At 45.6% G+C, this 16875-nt stretch overlaps 1 protein-coding gene across 4 annotated transcripts in view; it reads left to right on the top strand.

The window, feature by feature from the left end:
* Positions 1-797: 797 nt before the first annotated feature.
* The window catches only part of LOC102100203 (alpha-2-macroglobulin-like protein 1), a 28692-nt gene continuing 12614 nt past the window's right edge, over positions 798-16875 (top strand). For 3 of the 4 annotated variants that reach the window (XM_014259750.2, XM_014259749.2, XM_014259747.2), the window contains exons 1-22: positions 798-895; positions 1582-1748; positions 2355-2538; positions 3759-3809; positions 4145-4289; positions 4947-4999; positions 5307-5327; positions 5855-6014; positions 6605-6689; positions 7083-7194; positions 8448-8556; positions 9097-9206; positions 10014-10178; positions 10472-10696; positions 11617-11680; positions 12119-12264; positions 12838-12984; positions 14178-14351; positions 15348-15453; positions 16007-16115; positions 16210-16435; positions 16653-16779. In XM_014259750.2, coding sequence (XP_014115225.2) covers positions 1681-1748; positions 2355-2538; positions 3759-3809; positions 4145-4289; positions 4947-4999; positions 5307-5327; positions 5855-6014; positions 6605-6689; positions 7083-7194; positions 8448-8556; positions 9097-9206; positions 10014-10178; positions 10472-10696; positions 11617-11680; positions 12119-12264; positions 12838-12984; positions 14178-14351; positions 15348-15453; positions 16007-16115; positions 16210-16435; positions 16653-16779 — 2587 coding nt within the window. In that variant the 5' untranslated portion in view covers positions 798-895; positions 1582-1680. Of the gene's footprint in view, positions 896-1447; positions 1506-1581; positions 1749-2354; positions 2539-3758; positions 3810-4144; positions 4290-4946; positions 5000-5306; positions 5328-5854; positions 6015-6604; positions 6690-7082; positions 7195-8447; positions 8557-9096; positions 9207-10013; positions 10179-10471; positions 10697-11616; positions 11681-12118; positions 12265-12837; positions 12985-14177; positions 14352-15347; positions 15454-16006; positions 16116-16209; positions 16436-16652; positions 16780-16875 lie in introns of those variants that run through there. The other variant, XM_014259748.2, reaches the window with a different exon arrangement.

Genomic DNA, 16875 nt, shown 5'->3' with positions numbered 1-16875 from the left:
GCTTCAAAACCAAGGTGGAGATCAGGCTGCTGGTGGCTGGAATGTGGGCGGGAGAAAGGGGTGGCGACAGTGTTTACTGCCTACAAACCAGAGGCAGCTGCTTCCAGACTTTGTAAGGCTTGTTGGTGTTTCTCTGGGAGAGGGCTTGTCTGCACAGCTTCTGGCAGCAGGAGTACTTAGTTACTGTATTTGGTACCGGGGCCTAATTTTTTTGAAAAAAAATCCCAATTTTTTACTGGGATGTCATCAGAAGTATTTGGGTAGAAGTTGATTTTTTGTGATGTTAGTGGGTTTTTTCTCCATGGTTCTTCTTCTGCAGAACTTCTTAGGTAGTATTTGCTTCTTACTGAAATTTCAGTCCTAACCTGCAGCCTCCAGCTGGACCAGCCCAGGGCTTCACGTGCAGCTCTGCCAGTGTTCCCCTTCTTCCCTGGAGAAAGGGAAGAACTTTAGCATTTTATTATCTTTTGGTTGTCTTTCTGTTTTTGTCTTGCTAGTTTAGACTTGAACTCAAACCCCATTTTAATTTTGGAGGCTCAAATATGCTTCCAGATCAGTGACATACAGTGCTTTAAACCTGAGGTTTATCTGCAGTGTCAGTCTGGGTTAAAGGCTGGAGTGTCCCTGTTACATCAGACTGTGGTCTAAGAGAGTGGGTGCTAAGCACACAGATGGAGACTGTGCCAAAATAAATACAGGGGATTGCTTCAGCTGGGAGCAGGGCACGGGTGGATGGCAAATTGTCTCTGTGCTTGTGTACCTTGGGTTGTGCTCTGCTAACACACAGCAGGGGCCAGGACAGAATGAGGACGTCCACCTTCAAGTGAGGTTGTAACTAGGGGGCAAATTCATCCAAGCACTTCACTGCTGCCCCTCAGGAGATGGAAACACAAAGGTGCAGTGCCTGGGAAGAGTCTGGAGGAGATGGGTGGTGGTGTCAGCACAGAATCACCTAATGCCTGAGGGAATCTGTCAGAAGACTGGGCATCCAGCTTGGGCACATGTAAAGTAGAGATTTGATAAAATGTGTGTGGACTTAAAATGTCATGATTTATTTAGAAAGGCCTAACAGTGGGACTATGAGAGGAGTTGGCATAGGTAGCAGGAACTGCCCTGGAAAAGATTCTGTACTGAGGAGGATCAGACATGGCTGGGATGGACAGGTGAACAGAGGTAGTGATGCTCGGAATGGAGGTGATTTGAAAGGTTTTTACTTGCTTGGAGTAATGACTGGATGAGGGGGAGATCTCTAATGTTGCTTTTTACAAGCTGAGGACAGCAGCTAATGTGCAGATTTGGCTCTCATCAGATGCTACAGCCAGGATCCAGACCAACCACAGGTGAGATGAGACTCTCACAAGTCCCCTTCAGCCTGAGTTAGAGATATGTATTTCCACATATCCCTTTTCAGTGTCCTGGCACCCTCAGCCTGGAATACCACCTGAATGTAAATGTGGATGGAGAACTGTGCTGTGTGACCTTCACTCTGCTGTTGGTGGGAGCAAGTAAATATTAGCTAATGTCATCAGCCTAGAAAAGATATTATCTCCATATATTAACTCCCCTACTCTTTGAACCTAGGAGTATCTGAGGGGGTATTTAGGACTGCTCCAACCCATCAGTACCTGCAGCTCTCTCCTCCAGCCTGGATCTTGTCAGCTGTCTGTCCCAGCCCAAGCAATGGGAGCACCACTGCTCCTCTTAGCCCTGACCCTATTCCCAGTTGCAGCTGCAGAAAGCCTGGAACCGTGAGAATTTCTCCTTTTGATTTTGGGGGCTTGGTGGAAGGGCCTGTCGTTGAAGGGTGGTGCTGAGGGGCTGCATTCTTTGGCATCACAGGGCTGAATGGTGGGGGCCTGGCTGAGCAGAAGCAGCTCCTGCAGAGTCCTGGGCACTGAGCACTGCTGCAGGGGCAGCCCCTGGTGTTGGCTTGTGCAGGAACTGCACTGCACACACCACAAAGCTACAGAGGCCACAGGAGTTTTGCCTCTTCATGCTGTGCTGGTGGGGGTGAAGTCTGGTGTGAAGACAGAAGCCTTATGCCTCAGCCATTGAATGCTTGGCTTCTTTGGCTTCCTCACACAGCCTTGCTCTGTGTGCTTGCAACTGGGAGTATCGTGGACTGGGCAGCTGTGTCCTGGCTGGTGGCAGGGTGGTGACACAGAGAAATTGGGAGTTCTCTATACTGGGCAAATTCCTCCTTGCTTGTTTAGAAAGGAGCTTAAAAGTGCTAAACTTCCTTCAATGCAATCCTCCAGATATTTCTCACCCTTGGTCTACCTCTTCATGAAAGCATTCTGGCCTGTCCACCTCAGCCTCTGACTTGTTTTTGAACATGTACTGCTCTCTTCTAGTCACTATATGGTGGTGTTCCCTGCTATCATTCAGCAGTCCCATGAGGAGAAGCTCTACATTCACCTCAGCTCCCTAACTGAGGCCGTCCACCTGGCCATCACCTTGCAGACAGAAACCCAGAATCACACCCTGGTGGAGCAGGATGTGGAGAAGCCAGGCACTTTTCAGAGCATCACCTTCCAGGTGAGTGTAGATGTGGCTACTGATTTGACAGTGGATGCTTTCATGCTCACACAAGAGCATGGCACTTCTCTGGGTACACTGTCCTTTTCCTTGCCACAGGTTCCAAGCAGGCCAAGTATATTTCCCTACCAGTGCTAGGCAAAATACAATGGTGTTCTGGAGTCTAAGGTAGTAGAGAATCTTTCCTGGGCAGAAAAAAATCTGTTCATTTGATCTGTATCAGAACATTTCATCCCACTTGAAGTATGGTGTTAAACATTTATTTTCAATTTACTCATGGTTTTGTCCCTAAAAGTGCTTATATATCACAGCAAAAGTCAATGCATTGGGAATACATTATTTTCATCCTTGTTTCCTCAGGAGCCTGCCCCTTCAGCTCTAAGAGGAACATTCTGCTCTAAAGCTGCATCTACATTGCCAGATGTAGTTGCAGCCTGCATAGACATTGAGCTTGCTTTCATTTAGCTGTGATGGCACTGAACCCACGATGAACTGAATTTCACCGAGGCAGTCTGGATATTTCTGGAGTGGCTCGAGTTCCTGTCATTGCTAACTGCTGTAGTTAGCTTATCTAGACACACAGAACCTTCAGCTATGTTTCTGGAGAGCCATCTGGAGATGTGTGTGGTGCTGAGGCTCTACAAACTGCCCCGTCTTCCTCAGCACTGCACAAAGTCGCTGTGCCTATGCCCTGATTGCCCTGCAGACTCAGCAGAATTCAAGGAGGGGCTGTAGTCACTTTTGGTTTTTACATCAACATGACAATGATTAACTAAGAGTTTGGTGCCAGCCCTTAGGAGAGAGCGAGTCCTGGTTGTGGAAAGCCAAGGAAGTTCTGCTGCTAGTAAAAAATTAAAAACCACCAAAGAAATCTTTTTCTTGCGGAGCTCAATCTTTCTGATGCTGAGATGTCCTGTGTTTGCCTCATCGGTATCCCATCTCCCATTACTCCAGATCTGGCTTTCCTATGGTTTTAGTTAGCTCCATAGAACTCTCACATTTATGTTAAGTGGGAGAATGACATGTTGGTCTGTTCATTGTTAAGCTCATGAACAAGTGTCTGCTTCTCCCTAGAATCACAAGTGGGTTACAGAGTCACACAGAAGAATTTGGATGGAAGTTTGGGGATTTTTTAAAAGTGAGATGATGCTGTAAATCTGTGATAAGATGCAAAGTTTCTGATGAATTTATTTTCCATTTCCTTGTGTCAATCAACCTAGGTGCCAGACCTCATGTTAATTCCCATGAAAACACATTATTCTGGGACACAGGTAGGATATATCTCTTGTCTTCCTCTCCTCTTACAAATTAGAGGGCTTCAGCCTCTCCTGTGCCTGAGCCATGTTAATGTTGGAGATGTAGGGTGGGAAAGATAGGAAAGAGGAAAAATAAATGTGCAAAGAGGCAAACATGACAAGCAGAAAGGCAAAGAGAAGAGAATGAAGAAGCTGGACAACAGAAAGAAGACTATGATTGGGAAAGACTTAAATCACATGAGGTGAAAGGAGGAAGGGACATTGGAGATTTTGAAAGGACGAGTGCCTCTGGTTTTCTTTGAAGCTCTTTGGTAGTCTGAGGTAATTTGTTTCTTTTTTTAACCTGACAGTCAGAGGAGGTGGCTTTTCTGCATGTCCTTATCCTCAGTGGAGACAATGTGCTCCTTGAGGGTCACAAGAAAGTTCTGGTTAAGCCCCAGAAGAATATAATTCTGATAGAGACAGACAAGGGCTTATACAAACCTGGAGAAACAGGTAAGACAAGAAGCTGACATATGGAAATGGGGAGGGAAGGGTCAAGACAGCAGCCACACCTGGAGGGAAGATTTCACCAAGTGCAGCAAGCTAAGGTTGTTGGAGATGGGAGGAAGCAAATCTCTATTATCCAGTGTTTCTAGGAACAGTCTGAGCCAGAATGTTCCCCTCCAAGGTGTGTTACACCAAGTTCCCAGCCTGCTGCCCCTGGGTGCCGTTTTGGTATCATATCTCTAGTGAGACCTAAAAAGAAAGCCAGGACTCTGCAGAACAATGGACAGCCTTGAAGGCTGTTGTTCATATTTGAGTAAAACCTAGAGTGTCAGTTCCAAGCTGTAGAATTACAGAGTCCTCACAATCTTCACCATATGAGTGGACTGCAGACAGACCCCACTATAGACAACCCCAGTGTTTACTCTAACTTTGTAACCTGTCTAGGTAAAAGCACTGTGTTTCTGCAGCACACAGCTGTGTATAGGCCTCCCTGACAAAGCCTTGGGGTGGGAGATGCTGGGGAGGGCTGTCTGGGAAAAGACCTGAGTACCTCTAAGGTAAACAGAGAGGCATGAATACTGGGGCATAGGAAAGAAGAAGCAGGTTTATGCAAGGACATGTTGCAGCCAGAATGCTTTACTATGTTTTTCTTTTTATCTACAGTGAAATTTCGAATTGTGAACCTTGATGAGAACCTTAAGGTCATCAAAAATGAGGTGAGTATCACCTTGTGCCTTTCTAGAAGTAGGAGCTTCAGTGTGAGATATATTGAGAGTCTGATGAGAAAGATATCTCCCTTCATGCCTGCTAAACCATAAGAATAAATTAGCAGGAAACCACTCAACCACTGGTCCTTTGGAGAAAGACCAGCATAAGCTGACACAGAGGGAAGAGGAGAAGTACTGTGGGCCTGGATGGGACAGAAATTTCTTCTCATAGACCCATGTCAGGCAGAGTCCTTTATACTGGTTCATGTGGATGCTGTTTTACAAAACTGAGATTGTGTTTCTCTTTTTTTTACAGTATTCCCAGATATGGCTACAAGTAAGTGACTAAGAAGTGACCAAAGGGATGTATATCTGTCTCTTCTACTGTGATCTTTTGCTCCCAGAGTTGCACCACAAATGTAACTTTATGAAGTTATGGTCATAGTTCAGATTCAGCCAAAGGTTTTTCCATGGTCGGCCTGGGCTTTTCTCACACCAATACCTCTGTGGTGCACACAGCTCACCAAAAGACAAGGCAGCACCCAGTCTTTGCCCAACACCCTGCCTGCACAGAGCACAGCAACAGGCACTCAAGAGATGCAGCACAACTGCTTCTCCTTCCCATGGTGTTATGATGTGGCCACTTCCCAGTAGCTTTACTGTTCTGGGCAGCCTTTGTAGTTCAAAGTTTATTAAAATAATACTGGAGGGAAGTAAAGGTCTCTCTCCTGGTGATCTGGAATCCTCTCTACTGGGTCAAGTTTGAGCCCTTGTAGTGACTTCTCGTGCCTGAGCATGGCTGGACCTGCCATGTACATGGGCTCCCAATGTGACTTGTGGCTCTGCGTGTCCTTTCCCAAATAGGATCCTGAATACAACCGTGTCGCTGAGTGGCTGAATGTAAGGTCAAATCATGGCATTGTGGATCTATCTTTCCCCCTGGCATCTGAAGCATCCCTTGGGAAGTATACCATCTCAGTGCAGCAGGGCATGGCTCAAAAAACCTTCCGTGTTGAGGAATATGGTGAGACTCCGGCGTCAGAGGGGAGGGAAAAGCAGCGTGGGTAGCTGGAGGAGTGATGCAGCTGTGTTCATCCCACCTTTTGCCTCAGGAGAACAAGAGAATGGGGACATGGATGGGTCTGTGTGCACACCTCACATGGGGCAGGGGGTTCTGCAGCTGCAAAGGGTACAAAGGAGAGGCTGTGGGCTGACTTCTCACTCTACCTGCATCTGAGCCCTGTAATGAGCACATTCTGCTGCTCATTGTCACCCCTTTTCTGGGATAGGCTTGTCATCCACTCCAGTCAGCTACTACAATGGGAAGTGTAATTACGTCTTAGTCCCGCTAATTGGCATTGGTAAAGATTTAAGTGCCATTTAAGTGTTAAGCTTGACTGAGTAGAAAGTCCCATGTGCAACTGCAGCAGCAAATACAGGGTGGTGTGGCTGGAGGGAGTAACTCGATTACAGTGTGGTGATGAAGAACTGGGGACATCACTGTCTTTCCCTCATCTGGACTGCAGCTATAACACAGCTTCTGACAGTGTCCCTACTCATCCACGCCATCCATTGTTTTTTTCCTCCATCCTTATCTTACTGTCTTCCAAACAGTGCTGAAAAAATTTGAGATGAAAATTGAGCACCCTCCACATATCACTACAGCAGATGAGGAATTTCAGCTGGTTGTCTGTGGCAAGTGAGTACATGATACCATTGTGATCTCTGCTCTTTGACTCCACTGTCACCTCCAGATTGCTCATAAAAAGTAAGTGGTCTTCCATTTGTCAGTATGATCTTTTTGCGTTTCCCTGTGTCTTCGGGAGACAGACCACTCTCTGGAATGGGCTCCTTCTCACGCCTGGTCACTTACTGTGAGGCTGAAGGGACACTGAAGATTCTGGGTATAGTGGGTGGAGAGGGATGCAGAATGATTTTAAAGGATGAGCTAAAGCTCCTGAGCAAACAAGGTACAAAGCAAAGCTCTCTAGGCTCCACTTCCCCTGATGAGGATGGGAGGTGTCCTATATCAATATTTCTGCTGACAGTCAGCATACTGTCTTTTGGTGAATGTTTCTCTCTTTTGACATAGGTATACTTACGGGAAGCCTGTTCAAGGGAAAGTAAACATTACTGTTGTGACTCCGTCCCAGGCTATGGGAGACAATATTACAAGTTCAGCGATTCAGAAGCAAAACAGCTGGGTAGGTGAACAAATAGGAGATCAAAAAGTATCATGTGCTGGAAATGTGTTTCTTCCCCCTTAACCTGCCTCAATGCACCTCACTTGGGCACCAACCTGTTCAGCCTGGTGTCTTCCCGGTTGTGGACGTGATCAGATCATTGATTCCTCTTCCCATGACCCTGTTGCTTGAATTACTGCTCTAGCTGCACATCCCTGACTCTGTGCTCTGGGAGAAGGTGTAAACTATGGGAAGCAGTGGTGCCTGGGACCTTTTCCAAGGGTCTGTATCATATTGTAGGCAACCAGAGTACCCATCAGATGGGGCTATTCAGCCCTGTGACCACTCCCACCAATAAGCAGGCTATCAGAGCATCACATGGGCTGTGGATCCCTGCCCTGTTTCTTGATCTATCCCTGCACAATGGGTCATCTTAAGCTTGCTAGTGTCTGGTCTGAAATGATGTCCATTGCTGGTTACACCTTCTTCTCATCTGTGTTCGTTATTTTTTTGTGGTTAGGCTTCACATTTGTTTTTTTCCCACGGGTTTCAGATGCAGCTCTTTTGGCCTGAGAGCCACAGGAAAACATTTCTAAATGTCAGACCAGCCAGCAATGAGCCAGAATATAAAAATCTAGCTGGATCTCTGCATCTTTTAAAATTCACTCCAGCTGGAATGCTGTGCAAAACACCAGCTGAATGCCAGCTCCACATGGCATGTAAGAGGCCCTGAAAGGTTCTGAGGAGCACTTCACAGGCATGGCTAGAAACACTGGCTATACCCAGGCTCTGCCTCAATGATTGGCAGAGCTCTTGCCATCAGTACCTGGCAGGGTGCCTGTGTTTAATATGGCCATGTCACAGCAATGGTCGTGTCTGGAAAGCCACACTGTCAGGCTTTATTCATCAGGGCCATAGCATTTCAGGGGGACCTTTGGCTCACATAATGAAATTCACACTCTCTCAGCTACAGGATTTGGGCTGAATTCAGCCTCCTGAGTTTCTCTGTGACATAATTAACCCTTATGTGATTTGCCTTAAGTGCCTTTTTTTTTTTTTTTTTGCCACTTTTTTTTGTGACTGTTTAATCCAAGCATATTGATTTTCTTTTCTGCCTAAGCTATCCATGATGGGTTTCTGCATTTTCGATTTGGGAGTTTTCTTCTGTTCCAAAAATATATGGAAATACTTCTTTAGGATTGCCTGACATCTATGGAACAGTTTGTCTTCCTTCACATCACACTCCTTCTTTCTGTTCTCCTCTCTGTCTGCAGACAAATAAGGATGGCTGCACTACTTTCACAGTGAAGACAGAAGCTCTGGAAATAAACGAAGCTGACAAACACATAATTGCAGTAGGAGAAATGGTGGAAAACGGAACAGGTACTGGGTAATACACAGATCATTCTCTTCTTCACAGGCAACATTTTTGGTTTTGGTCTTTCTGTGGCAGTGGAATTTCTTTTGAAAAAGTAACTTGATGGTTCCCAAATCTTCTGTCATGGTAATAGTCTCTATTCTAGTACTTTATCCATCTGTTTTCAGCAGATTTCCTAATCCTCTCCACCGTTCACCTCCCTTTGCATGTGTATAACTTTTTAGTGATTGCCTGGACACCAGGGTGTTCCCAGCCAGTTGCAAAGCGCTGGACTGTTTATAACTGAACAATCATCTAGTTTCCCTTTATCTTAAAAAAAAACATAAATGAATAAACATATAAATAAATACTTATAGGCTATGATGCATCATGTCATGAAGCAGGAAGCCCAGAAAGCTTGAGGGAATCATATCCTAGAAGAATGTATTTTCTCTCCTAAATTTAGAACTTTTCAATGTTGTAGGTAGTGTTGAGGTGTCTTCTTTTCTTCTTCTTCCCTAAGAGCACTGCTTCAGGTTCAACCAATTTTTCATCTCCCCACCCAGGAGCCCATTCTATGGAAACTGCTTTAATTCCTGTTGCAACGACAATGAAATCTGTAGAGTTTATCAACCTCCATCTGTTCTACAAACGTGGGATACCATACACAGGGAAGGTAATACTCATGGATCCCTTCTCTGCTGAGAATGCATCACAGATATAACTTTTTGTAGGAAGAAAGGAACAGTCTCTTGAACTCACTCCTGGAAAGTGAACGCTGTTCTGCTGGCACCCAGAAACTAGGAGTGAAGCGTCCTGCAGAAGAAGTTTTTTTCTCCCCATCCTAACATAGTATATTTCCTGGACTGGAATTCTGGGGCCAGCTGCAGTTTCTGGAGGCTTCCCCAGGAGCATCTCCTGAAAGTAGTCTGTGCATATGGGATGGGGGTGGCGTCAGCAGGCACATAACATTCCCTTTGAATGAAAGCTGATGGTAACTTGGCAGAAATCTCTAAAGCCTTGCATATCAGTTCAGTGGCAGTCCTTTCTGACTCAGGTCCCCTGGGTGAAGCCAGGACTGCTGTCCTGAGGTTAGAAACACTTTCAGATGGGCCAGTACTGACCCCAGCATGGAAGGCAAGGAACAGCAAGAGTTAAGTTATTAGGGACAAATATCTTTCTGATCATCAAAGATCCTGCAACATTGTCCAAGAAACATCTCAGGACCTGAGGAACTCACCTTTTCCCCCAACAGAGATGTCTCATTTGCCTGTATTACATCTTGTTCCACTCCTGAACAGCTTCAGATTGTTGGTTTCATGTATTTATTGGACTTTAATTTGGATCCTTCCAACCGGTCTGAAAGCTAGAAGGGCTGAGGGAACCCAGTGATAGAAGCAATTAATACTAAGCACTGGCAGTGCCTCTGAGTCTGGCACAACAAGGTATTAACTTCCTTCCCTACTTCCCTACATACTTCCAGATGTTCTGCCACAGTGCAAAGTCTCCCCTCAGAAATGTAACAATCCATCTAATAGTTGACGTCAATGACAAGGAGACACAGCTGTCACTCCTCACAGATGAGAACGGAGAAGCTCACTTCACACTGGATACCACCAGCTGGAACAGCACGATGGTTTCTCTGAGGGTGAGTATCAGCCACTGAAAATCTTTTGTCTGGTGTGGGGTGTGTCCCATGAAAAGATACAGGAGGAAAAATGATATTGTGGTCAAATCTACTAGGCTTAGATTTTTGCTAAAACTTTGTAAGAGGAAATCTTGTAAGAGACTTTAAAATGACATTTCAGCAACTTATTTTAAGCATACAGATGTGCACTCTGCCATCAGCTCAGGTGATAAGAGAGCTTCAGCAGGTGTACAAGTTCCCTTGCATGACTTGATACTAATTGTACTGCCACCTTGTGTTTATGTGCTCGGAAGGGTACCTACAACCCTCCAAGTGATGGCAGACCATCTTTTGAGATTGAAGGAGAGGACAGCTTCCACTGGCTGAAACCTTTCTACTCTGAGAGCAACAGCTTTCTTGAGATCAAGGCCAAGGATGATGTGATGTCCTGTGATCAAGAGCAGGAAGTGCAGGTGGATTATATCCTTTCCCAGAATAAACTCAGCTCTGAAGAAGACCACATTGATTTCTACTACTTGGTGAGCACAGAAGACAGCTGATTCTCAGGGCAAGGTTATGCTTACTGGCATTTTACCCTATCCTCACAGCACAGAGATACTCAAAGAAAGGTAAAGCTACTCCTAGACAGTCAGTTTGTGATAGATAACTATCTATCAAAACTAGATAGTTTGTGACTTCTGTTCTGCCCAAACCTGTGCCTGCTTTCCAGTTCCTGGACCTGCTCCTAGCACCCAGCTGCGTTGCTTTGTTATCCATGTCTTGACCTAAGCTTGGGTGATAGATGACTGCCATCTGCCCTACTTTCTCTTATGTCTACAGGGGTGGCAGTGGAGGGCAAGCCTGAACTCTGCCCAGAAGGTGTGCCCCAGATGTCTATCTGTGTCTGGGGCAATATGTCTGAGAGCTAAGGGGCAATCTCTGGGGCAGCTGACATTCCCCTGCCTGTATCTGTGCAGGGAAAAGCTTGAAAGGCCCTTGCCTTGATCCAGGGCCTTGATCCACATCAGAGGTATGTAATAGTGTTTTGATGAAGTCCACTTTCAAGAAAGTGAGTCAAAACAAGGGTGTGACTAAAGACTATCTGAGAGGATATGACTGTCTTGGTTACTGGACTGGACTCACTTGTACAATCAAAAAGTACTGTATCCTAGTAATGCAAAGATCAGAGTTCACTGGGTCTTAAGAGCAGCTGCCCATAGCTTCAGAAGTACCTCTGGCTTTGCAAGCAGCCCCCCTTCTCATGGCCTAACCAACACCTCTCAAATCCTACCAAGCTATACCATCAACATCTCTGCTGCAGAACTCTGGAAATCATATCCCGCCAGAGGAATTTCTGGGGAAACATTTGTCAGACATAATTCTCTCTTCTTGTGTTCTTTTCACACTCTCATACTCCCGGGGTTCAGACCCTTGAATGGTGCCTCTCTTTGTTCTTCAGGTGATAGCAAAAGGCAAGATCCTTTTCAGCAGAGCAAAGAAGGTGCCAATTACCCAGCACGAGAGTGAGTAAAAATATGAGAAGTGTCTCATAACACACCCCAGAAAACTGACAGCTCTCCAGTGACTCTGTCTGCAGGTGTTATTCTTATCCACAGGTGGGAAATAAAGAACTGAGTTCTTAGTGGACATTCTTTTCATAAGACCAACACAATCTCCTCTCAATTTAGTGTCTTTATAGGCAACTATCCTTTCTTGTCTAATTCATCTAATATCCAATCTTATGACTTTGCTGCTAACTTGTACCTTTGGAGAAGATGTGAGTCAAAGAAATGGCTGGTATGTTTGGTTTATTGTTAGTTTGTGACACTGTCTGTGTGGGGTGTTCTTATCTGCAGGTAGAAATTATTAAGTCCCTCTTTTGATTCTTAATGTGTGTCCCACTCCAATGAGCTGATTCGTTTGGATGTTATCCCTCTCTTCCTTCCTGCTGTCTTGTGCAGATCTGCAGGGCTCCTTCTCATTGACTCTGCCTGTTGGCAATGAGTTCCTGCCTGGCATCAAGCTTCTGGTGTATGCCGTCTTCTCAGATGGAGAGGTGGTGGCTGATGTGGAGCAGTTTGAAGTAGAAAAGTGCTTCAGACATAAGGTGAGCAGAAATCACACAAGGAGTGTCATGGAATCATTGATGTGCTCTGGTCTGCTGTGATTCCTGCTCGTGTTTTATCCTCATCTGAATGGTGAAAGCTGGATATATGCAAAACCAGACACCCAGTATTTTTGGCTGGGAAACAAGACAGGTAACCTCCTTCTCCCTGAATGCCTAGTCTTGCTCTCCACAACACCAACTGGCAAGCTTTGCTCAAGAAGTAAACCAGGTCCCCTTGAACTCTCTTTGCTCTCCCTGTTCCCCTTTACTGACTTGGGAACACACTGTCCCTCAAATGCTCCCTACTGCAGAAGAGAAGTCTGTCTGCTTAGCTCTCTTTGGCAGTTCTGGATCAGAAGGCTGTGGATGTGTGGTGGTAGAGGAATTCTGGCTAAGGCTGTGTGCGCTGCAGCCTCTTCTACCTTCCCAAAGGATTTCCAGGATGGCTTGATTCAGCACCTCATCCCCCTTCCCTACCTTATTCAAAGGCTTTCTCTCTGCTACCCAGACATATAAGAGTCACAGGGTCCCACTCTCCAAGGCTAAGCCCCCAGACCTTGTCTTCTTTTGCAGGTGGCACTGGAATTCTCACACAAGGAGGAGGTCCCAGGATCAAAAGTCAGACTGAACCTCAAGGCTGCCCCAGGGTCCTTGTGCTCTGTGCAAGCTGTTGACAAGAGTGTCCTCCTGAAGAAGAACCAAACCCTAACAGCAGACAGCGTGAGTGCAGCCTGTCGTGTCCAACCCCCTGATGTCTGCCTGCCTTCTGCCTCCATGCATGTGTGGCAGGAAGCCCACAGTACACCCCAGGACAGCTGCAGTGTTGGCTGGCTGCCCTGCCATTCCCTTCCTTGGCCTCTTCTGAGCAGTTATGGGGTGATCATCTTCCTCATCCTCAGCTCTGTGCTGTCAGCCTCTGCCTGAAGGGCGATGGATGCTACATGGCACTGCAGGGAGAGCTGCTTCAAGGAGATGCTGGTGCTTGCTGCTTGGAGGGAGGGTGCTTAGCAGCCTCCCTCACATTCACATCTCTGCTCTAACATCTTCCACCAACCAGTGAGGTTAAGCCTTTAAAATAGAATTTTGCCCTGGCAATGTCCTCCTATTGCTGTGCCCCAACCACTTCAGAGTTATAACCATGTGACAGATCAGTGGTTTGGAGCAGTTCTTTAGAAAACAGTAGCTAGACGAGAGCACCCAGAGCACACAGCGGCTGGTGGTCAGTATTTTGTCAGCACCCAGGTGGATTCTGAGAATCAGAAGGGTTGGAAGCACCTACCTTAAAGCAGCTGTGCGTTTCAGAGGAATGAATTTAAAACTTGGAGCATAAATACTGCAAAAATTGAAAATCCTAACATAAATCCACAATGTGTAGCAGAGATAAAACAGGTATATGCCTCATGGGAAGCTGTAATTTAAATTATAGCAGTACAGTGTGCTACAAAGAAGCCTCACCAAATCCAGGGGGATGCACTACACCTGTTGATAGGGCCCACAGTGTGAGCTGTTGGTCCATTTCATAGGGATGCTGTCCTAGCGCAGAGCACTTGCATAATCTACTAACAGGTATTTTAAGTAATAATCTTTAAATATGTAGGTCAGATGTGACAATGCCTTGTGTTTAACCTGAAGCATTTTTATCCTAATTTTGTACCCTGGTCTTGAAAGGCTTGAAACTGTCTTGCAGCCTAAAAACCGCTTGTCTACCTCCACTGCTTGGATTTATATCCTTTAGTATATATTATCCTATATATGTCCTTTATATTATGTCCTTTAGTGTAAGCCAGGTCAGTGCCAACTTTCTTAGCTGCAAAGCTCCAAAATATGTAACAGAGGGCTACAACCCAAAAGTTTGACCCATAGATGTGCTTGTTGGCCAGCTCTGTTGGAAGACCTGTGTTTTTCCATTGCAGTTGTATGAGGAAATCTTTGAGGATAGCTTCACAGTCGGAGGCCGAGGCTTGCCTTACCGCTTGGAAGACTTTGAGGCATACCCTTGCCTGCCCCAGCAGCCCAGGCCCCACAAAAAGGCTCGGATGGGTGCACCATGGTACCAAAGTGAGGCTGATGTCTATAGCCTGTTTAAGGTGGGTGCCTACACCTCCTCTAAACTCCTCCTGAGCTAGTGAGTTCCAATATCCCGTCTTGAATGCCTACAAGAAGTCATATGTTCCTTGCTGTTCAGGGTAGCCACACTCATTTGGGGACTATGGGGAAAGCTGAGTAAGCACAGTACAAACCACCTGATCAGAAAAAGATAGGGTGAAAATGAACAAATTTACTTCAGGCCCACATAACTACAAAGGGGAAGTGGCAAGAATACAGCAGTAATACCTGAGCACCTCACCATATTCTGACCAATAACCACTTGGCTATTTTTGTATTTACAAACTATTTTACTCTGTGTTTCATTGAGTGTCTCCTTACTTATCCTCAAAGCAGTTTTAATAAAAGGAAGTCTTTCACAGTTTGGCTTTATATCTGTTTATATCTAACACTGTTGTCTTGTCAGACAAACAATGAAATAAACTAATGTTCTAATAAGAATGATAGCCAGAAAGTGTTAACATGTCTGCTAACTGAAATGCAAGAAGTGCTGCTTCTGGCAGAATGAATGCTCTTTAATAAAATATATACAAGTTGAAGCATTTCAAAGTAGGAGAAGAGGGTAACAACACACTGAAAACAACCCAAAATGTAGTCTGAATTGCATGGGTTTCCTAAGTTGACAAACCTCTACCACACAAATGCAGACCCTGAGTCCTTTCAAAAGGCATGTTACTGTGCCGTCTCCTAGATGCTTATTCCTTAGACTATGTGTCATTGCTAGGGTCAGGCATATGAAGTGCACATCTAGTTGAAATTTACTTGTATGAGACTCAATAGCTGGTCCCAGCATTCCTCATGCACTGGTGAGAGTCTGAGCCTATAAAGTTTCACATATAGATATAAATAAGCAGCATTTAAAAGTGTTTTGCCACTGGCCACCAGCCTCAACTTGATACCCATGATCACAAGATAGTTTCAACATTCCTTGTTCCCCTTTATTTATAAATTATTTACTATCTGTACTTTTTTCTCAGAAACTGCGCATGAAAATATTTACCAACACTAGAATCAAGAAACCTGTTTCCTGTGTGCTTCCAGACTTTAAAAAAAAGATATATCTAAAAAGCCAGTCTATTCATGGTAAGGAACACACATGTCCAACTTCTTAAGTGAAGGGTCTTCCCTCTCCCAGTTCTGGCCAGCCTGCAGCTGAGACAACTGACCCCCATCCTGCTGCATTTCTTGTTTGTGTATGAGAGTAACAAAGCTTGTGTCCATTTCAGTGGACCTGATTTACAAATCACAGGTAGAAGCTCAAATCTCCATGCTTTCTTGGTGTCCCTGTGTTCAGTGTTTTTCATACAAAATGTAATGTGCTTTCTGCCAGCACTTTCACAGATTATTTAAAGGAATGTGACTCCATTTTAGCGTGCTGTCTCCCCCTGGATCCAGATCAAATTTGGATCCATCAGACTGAGCCTTGGACTAGACTCCATCCAACTCTGTCTCCTTAAACTCTCTTCCCCAAAGATACCCACACTGTGGCAGATTCTCATTGAGACACCAGCCCTGTCCACTCTTGTTCTGTGTCACAAAACATTTGTGGTTTGTCCTAGATTGCATGTGAATGAAGAGCTAGTTACACTTGTAGTTTTATATGCTGTTTTCTGAGGTATCACTTACTTTCCACCAGGCAGCCGAGGTACCCTTGGTGATTCTAAACCTCACTCCGATGACAAGGAGAAGCCAAAACCACGGACGCTTTTCCCAGAGACCTGGATTTGGGATTTGGTCTCTGTTGGGTTGGTAACAGCCTCTGCCTTCCTTCCCCAGGGTCACTCCTGGAGTATTCTCACTGCTTCTAAGCAAGTCCTCCTCTTCTGCTTCCTGCTGCAGGGGCGATGGACAAGCATCTCTCCACGTTGCTGTACCTGACACCATCACAGAATGGAATGCCAACACCTTCTGTGTTGCTGATACTGGCTTTGGTTTCTCACCTCTGACCTCTCTTAGAGTCTTCCAGCCATTCTTTGTGGATGTATCGCTGCCATACTCTGTGATCCAAGGAGAGACTTTCAGTCTAAAAGCCACTGTCTTCAACTACCTCAAGGACTGTATCCAGGTGAGTTTCTCCAAGTGAGTTTCCCCAATTACATGGCCTCTGTCAGAACAAAAAGTTGAGGCCAAAGGCAAGTTCTGAGCTCCTCAGGAGCCCTAGATGCTGATATCTGGGCCATAAAGCACAACCTCACACTTTATGACCCAGGGTATTTGCTGCTGGCTGCAGGCCTGTTACTAACACTAACCCAATATGTGCTTGTACATCCAACCACGCTCAGGTCCACACCACCCTCATGGAGACCCCAGAACTGAAGGTGGATGCCTGTCCAAGCTGCCAGTTCACCAGCTGCCTCTGTGCCAACAAAGCAGAAACCTTTGTGTGGAAAGTGACGGCAACCAGGCTGGGTGAGGCTGGGCAGAGGGATGTGTGGCAGCTGGTGGGAGGAGGGGTGGAATTTGCCCATGTCTGCATGTCTGGACCTAATGCTCATACACACAGCT

This window comes from Pseudopodoces humilis, chromosome 2 (genome assembly GCF_049639895.1).
Source record: "Pseudopodoces humilis isolate 2021_Gansu_Grassland_sample_001 chromosome 2, ASM4963989v1, whole genome shotgun sequence".
NCBI classification, from domain to species: Eukaryota; Metazoa; Chordata; class Aves; order Passeriformes; family Paridae; genus Pseudopodoces; species Pseudopodoces humilis.
This window is presented reverse-complemented; position numbering and strand designations above follow the sequence as displayed.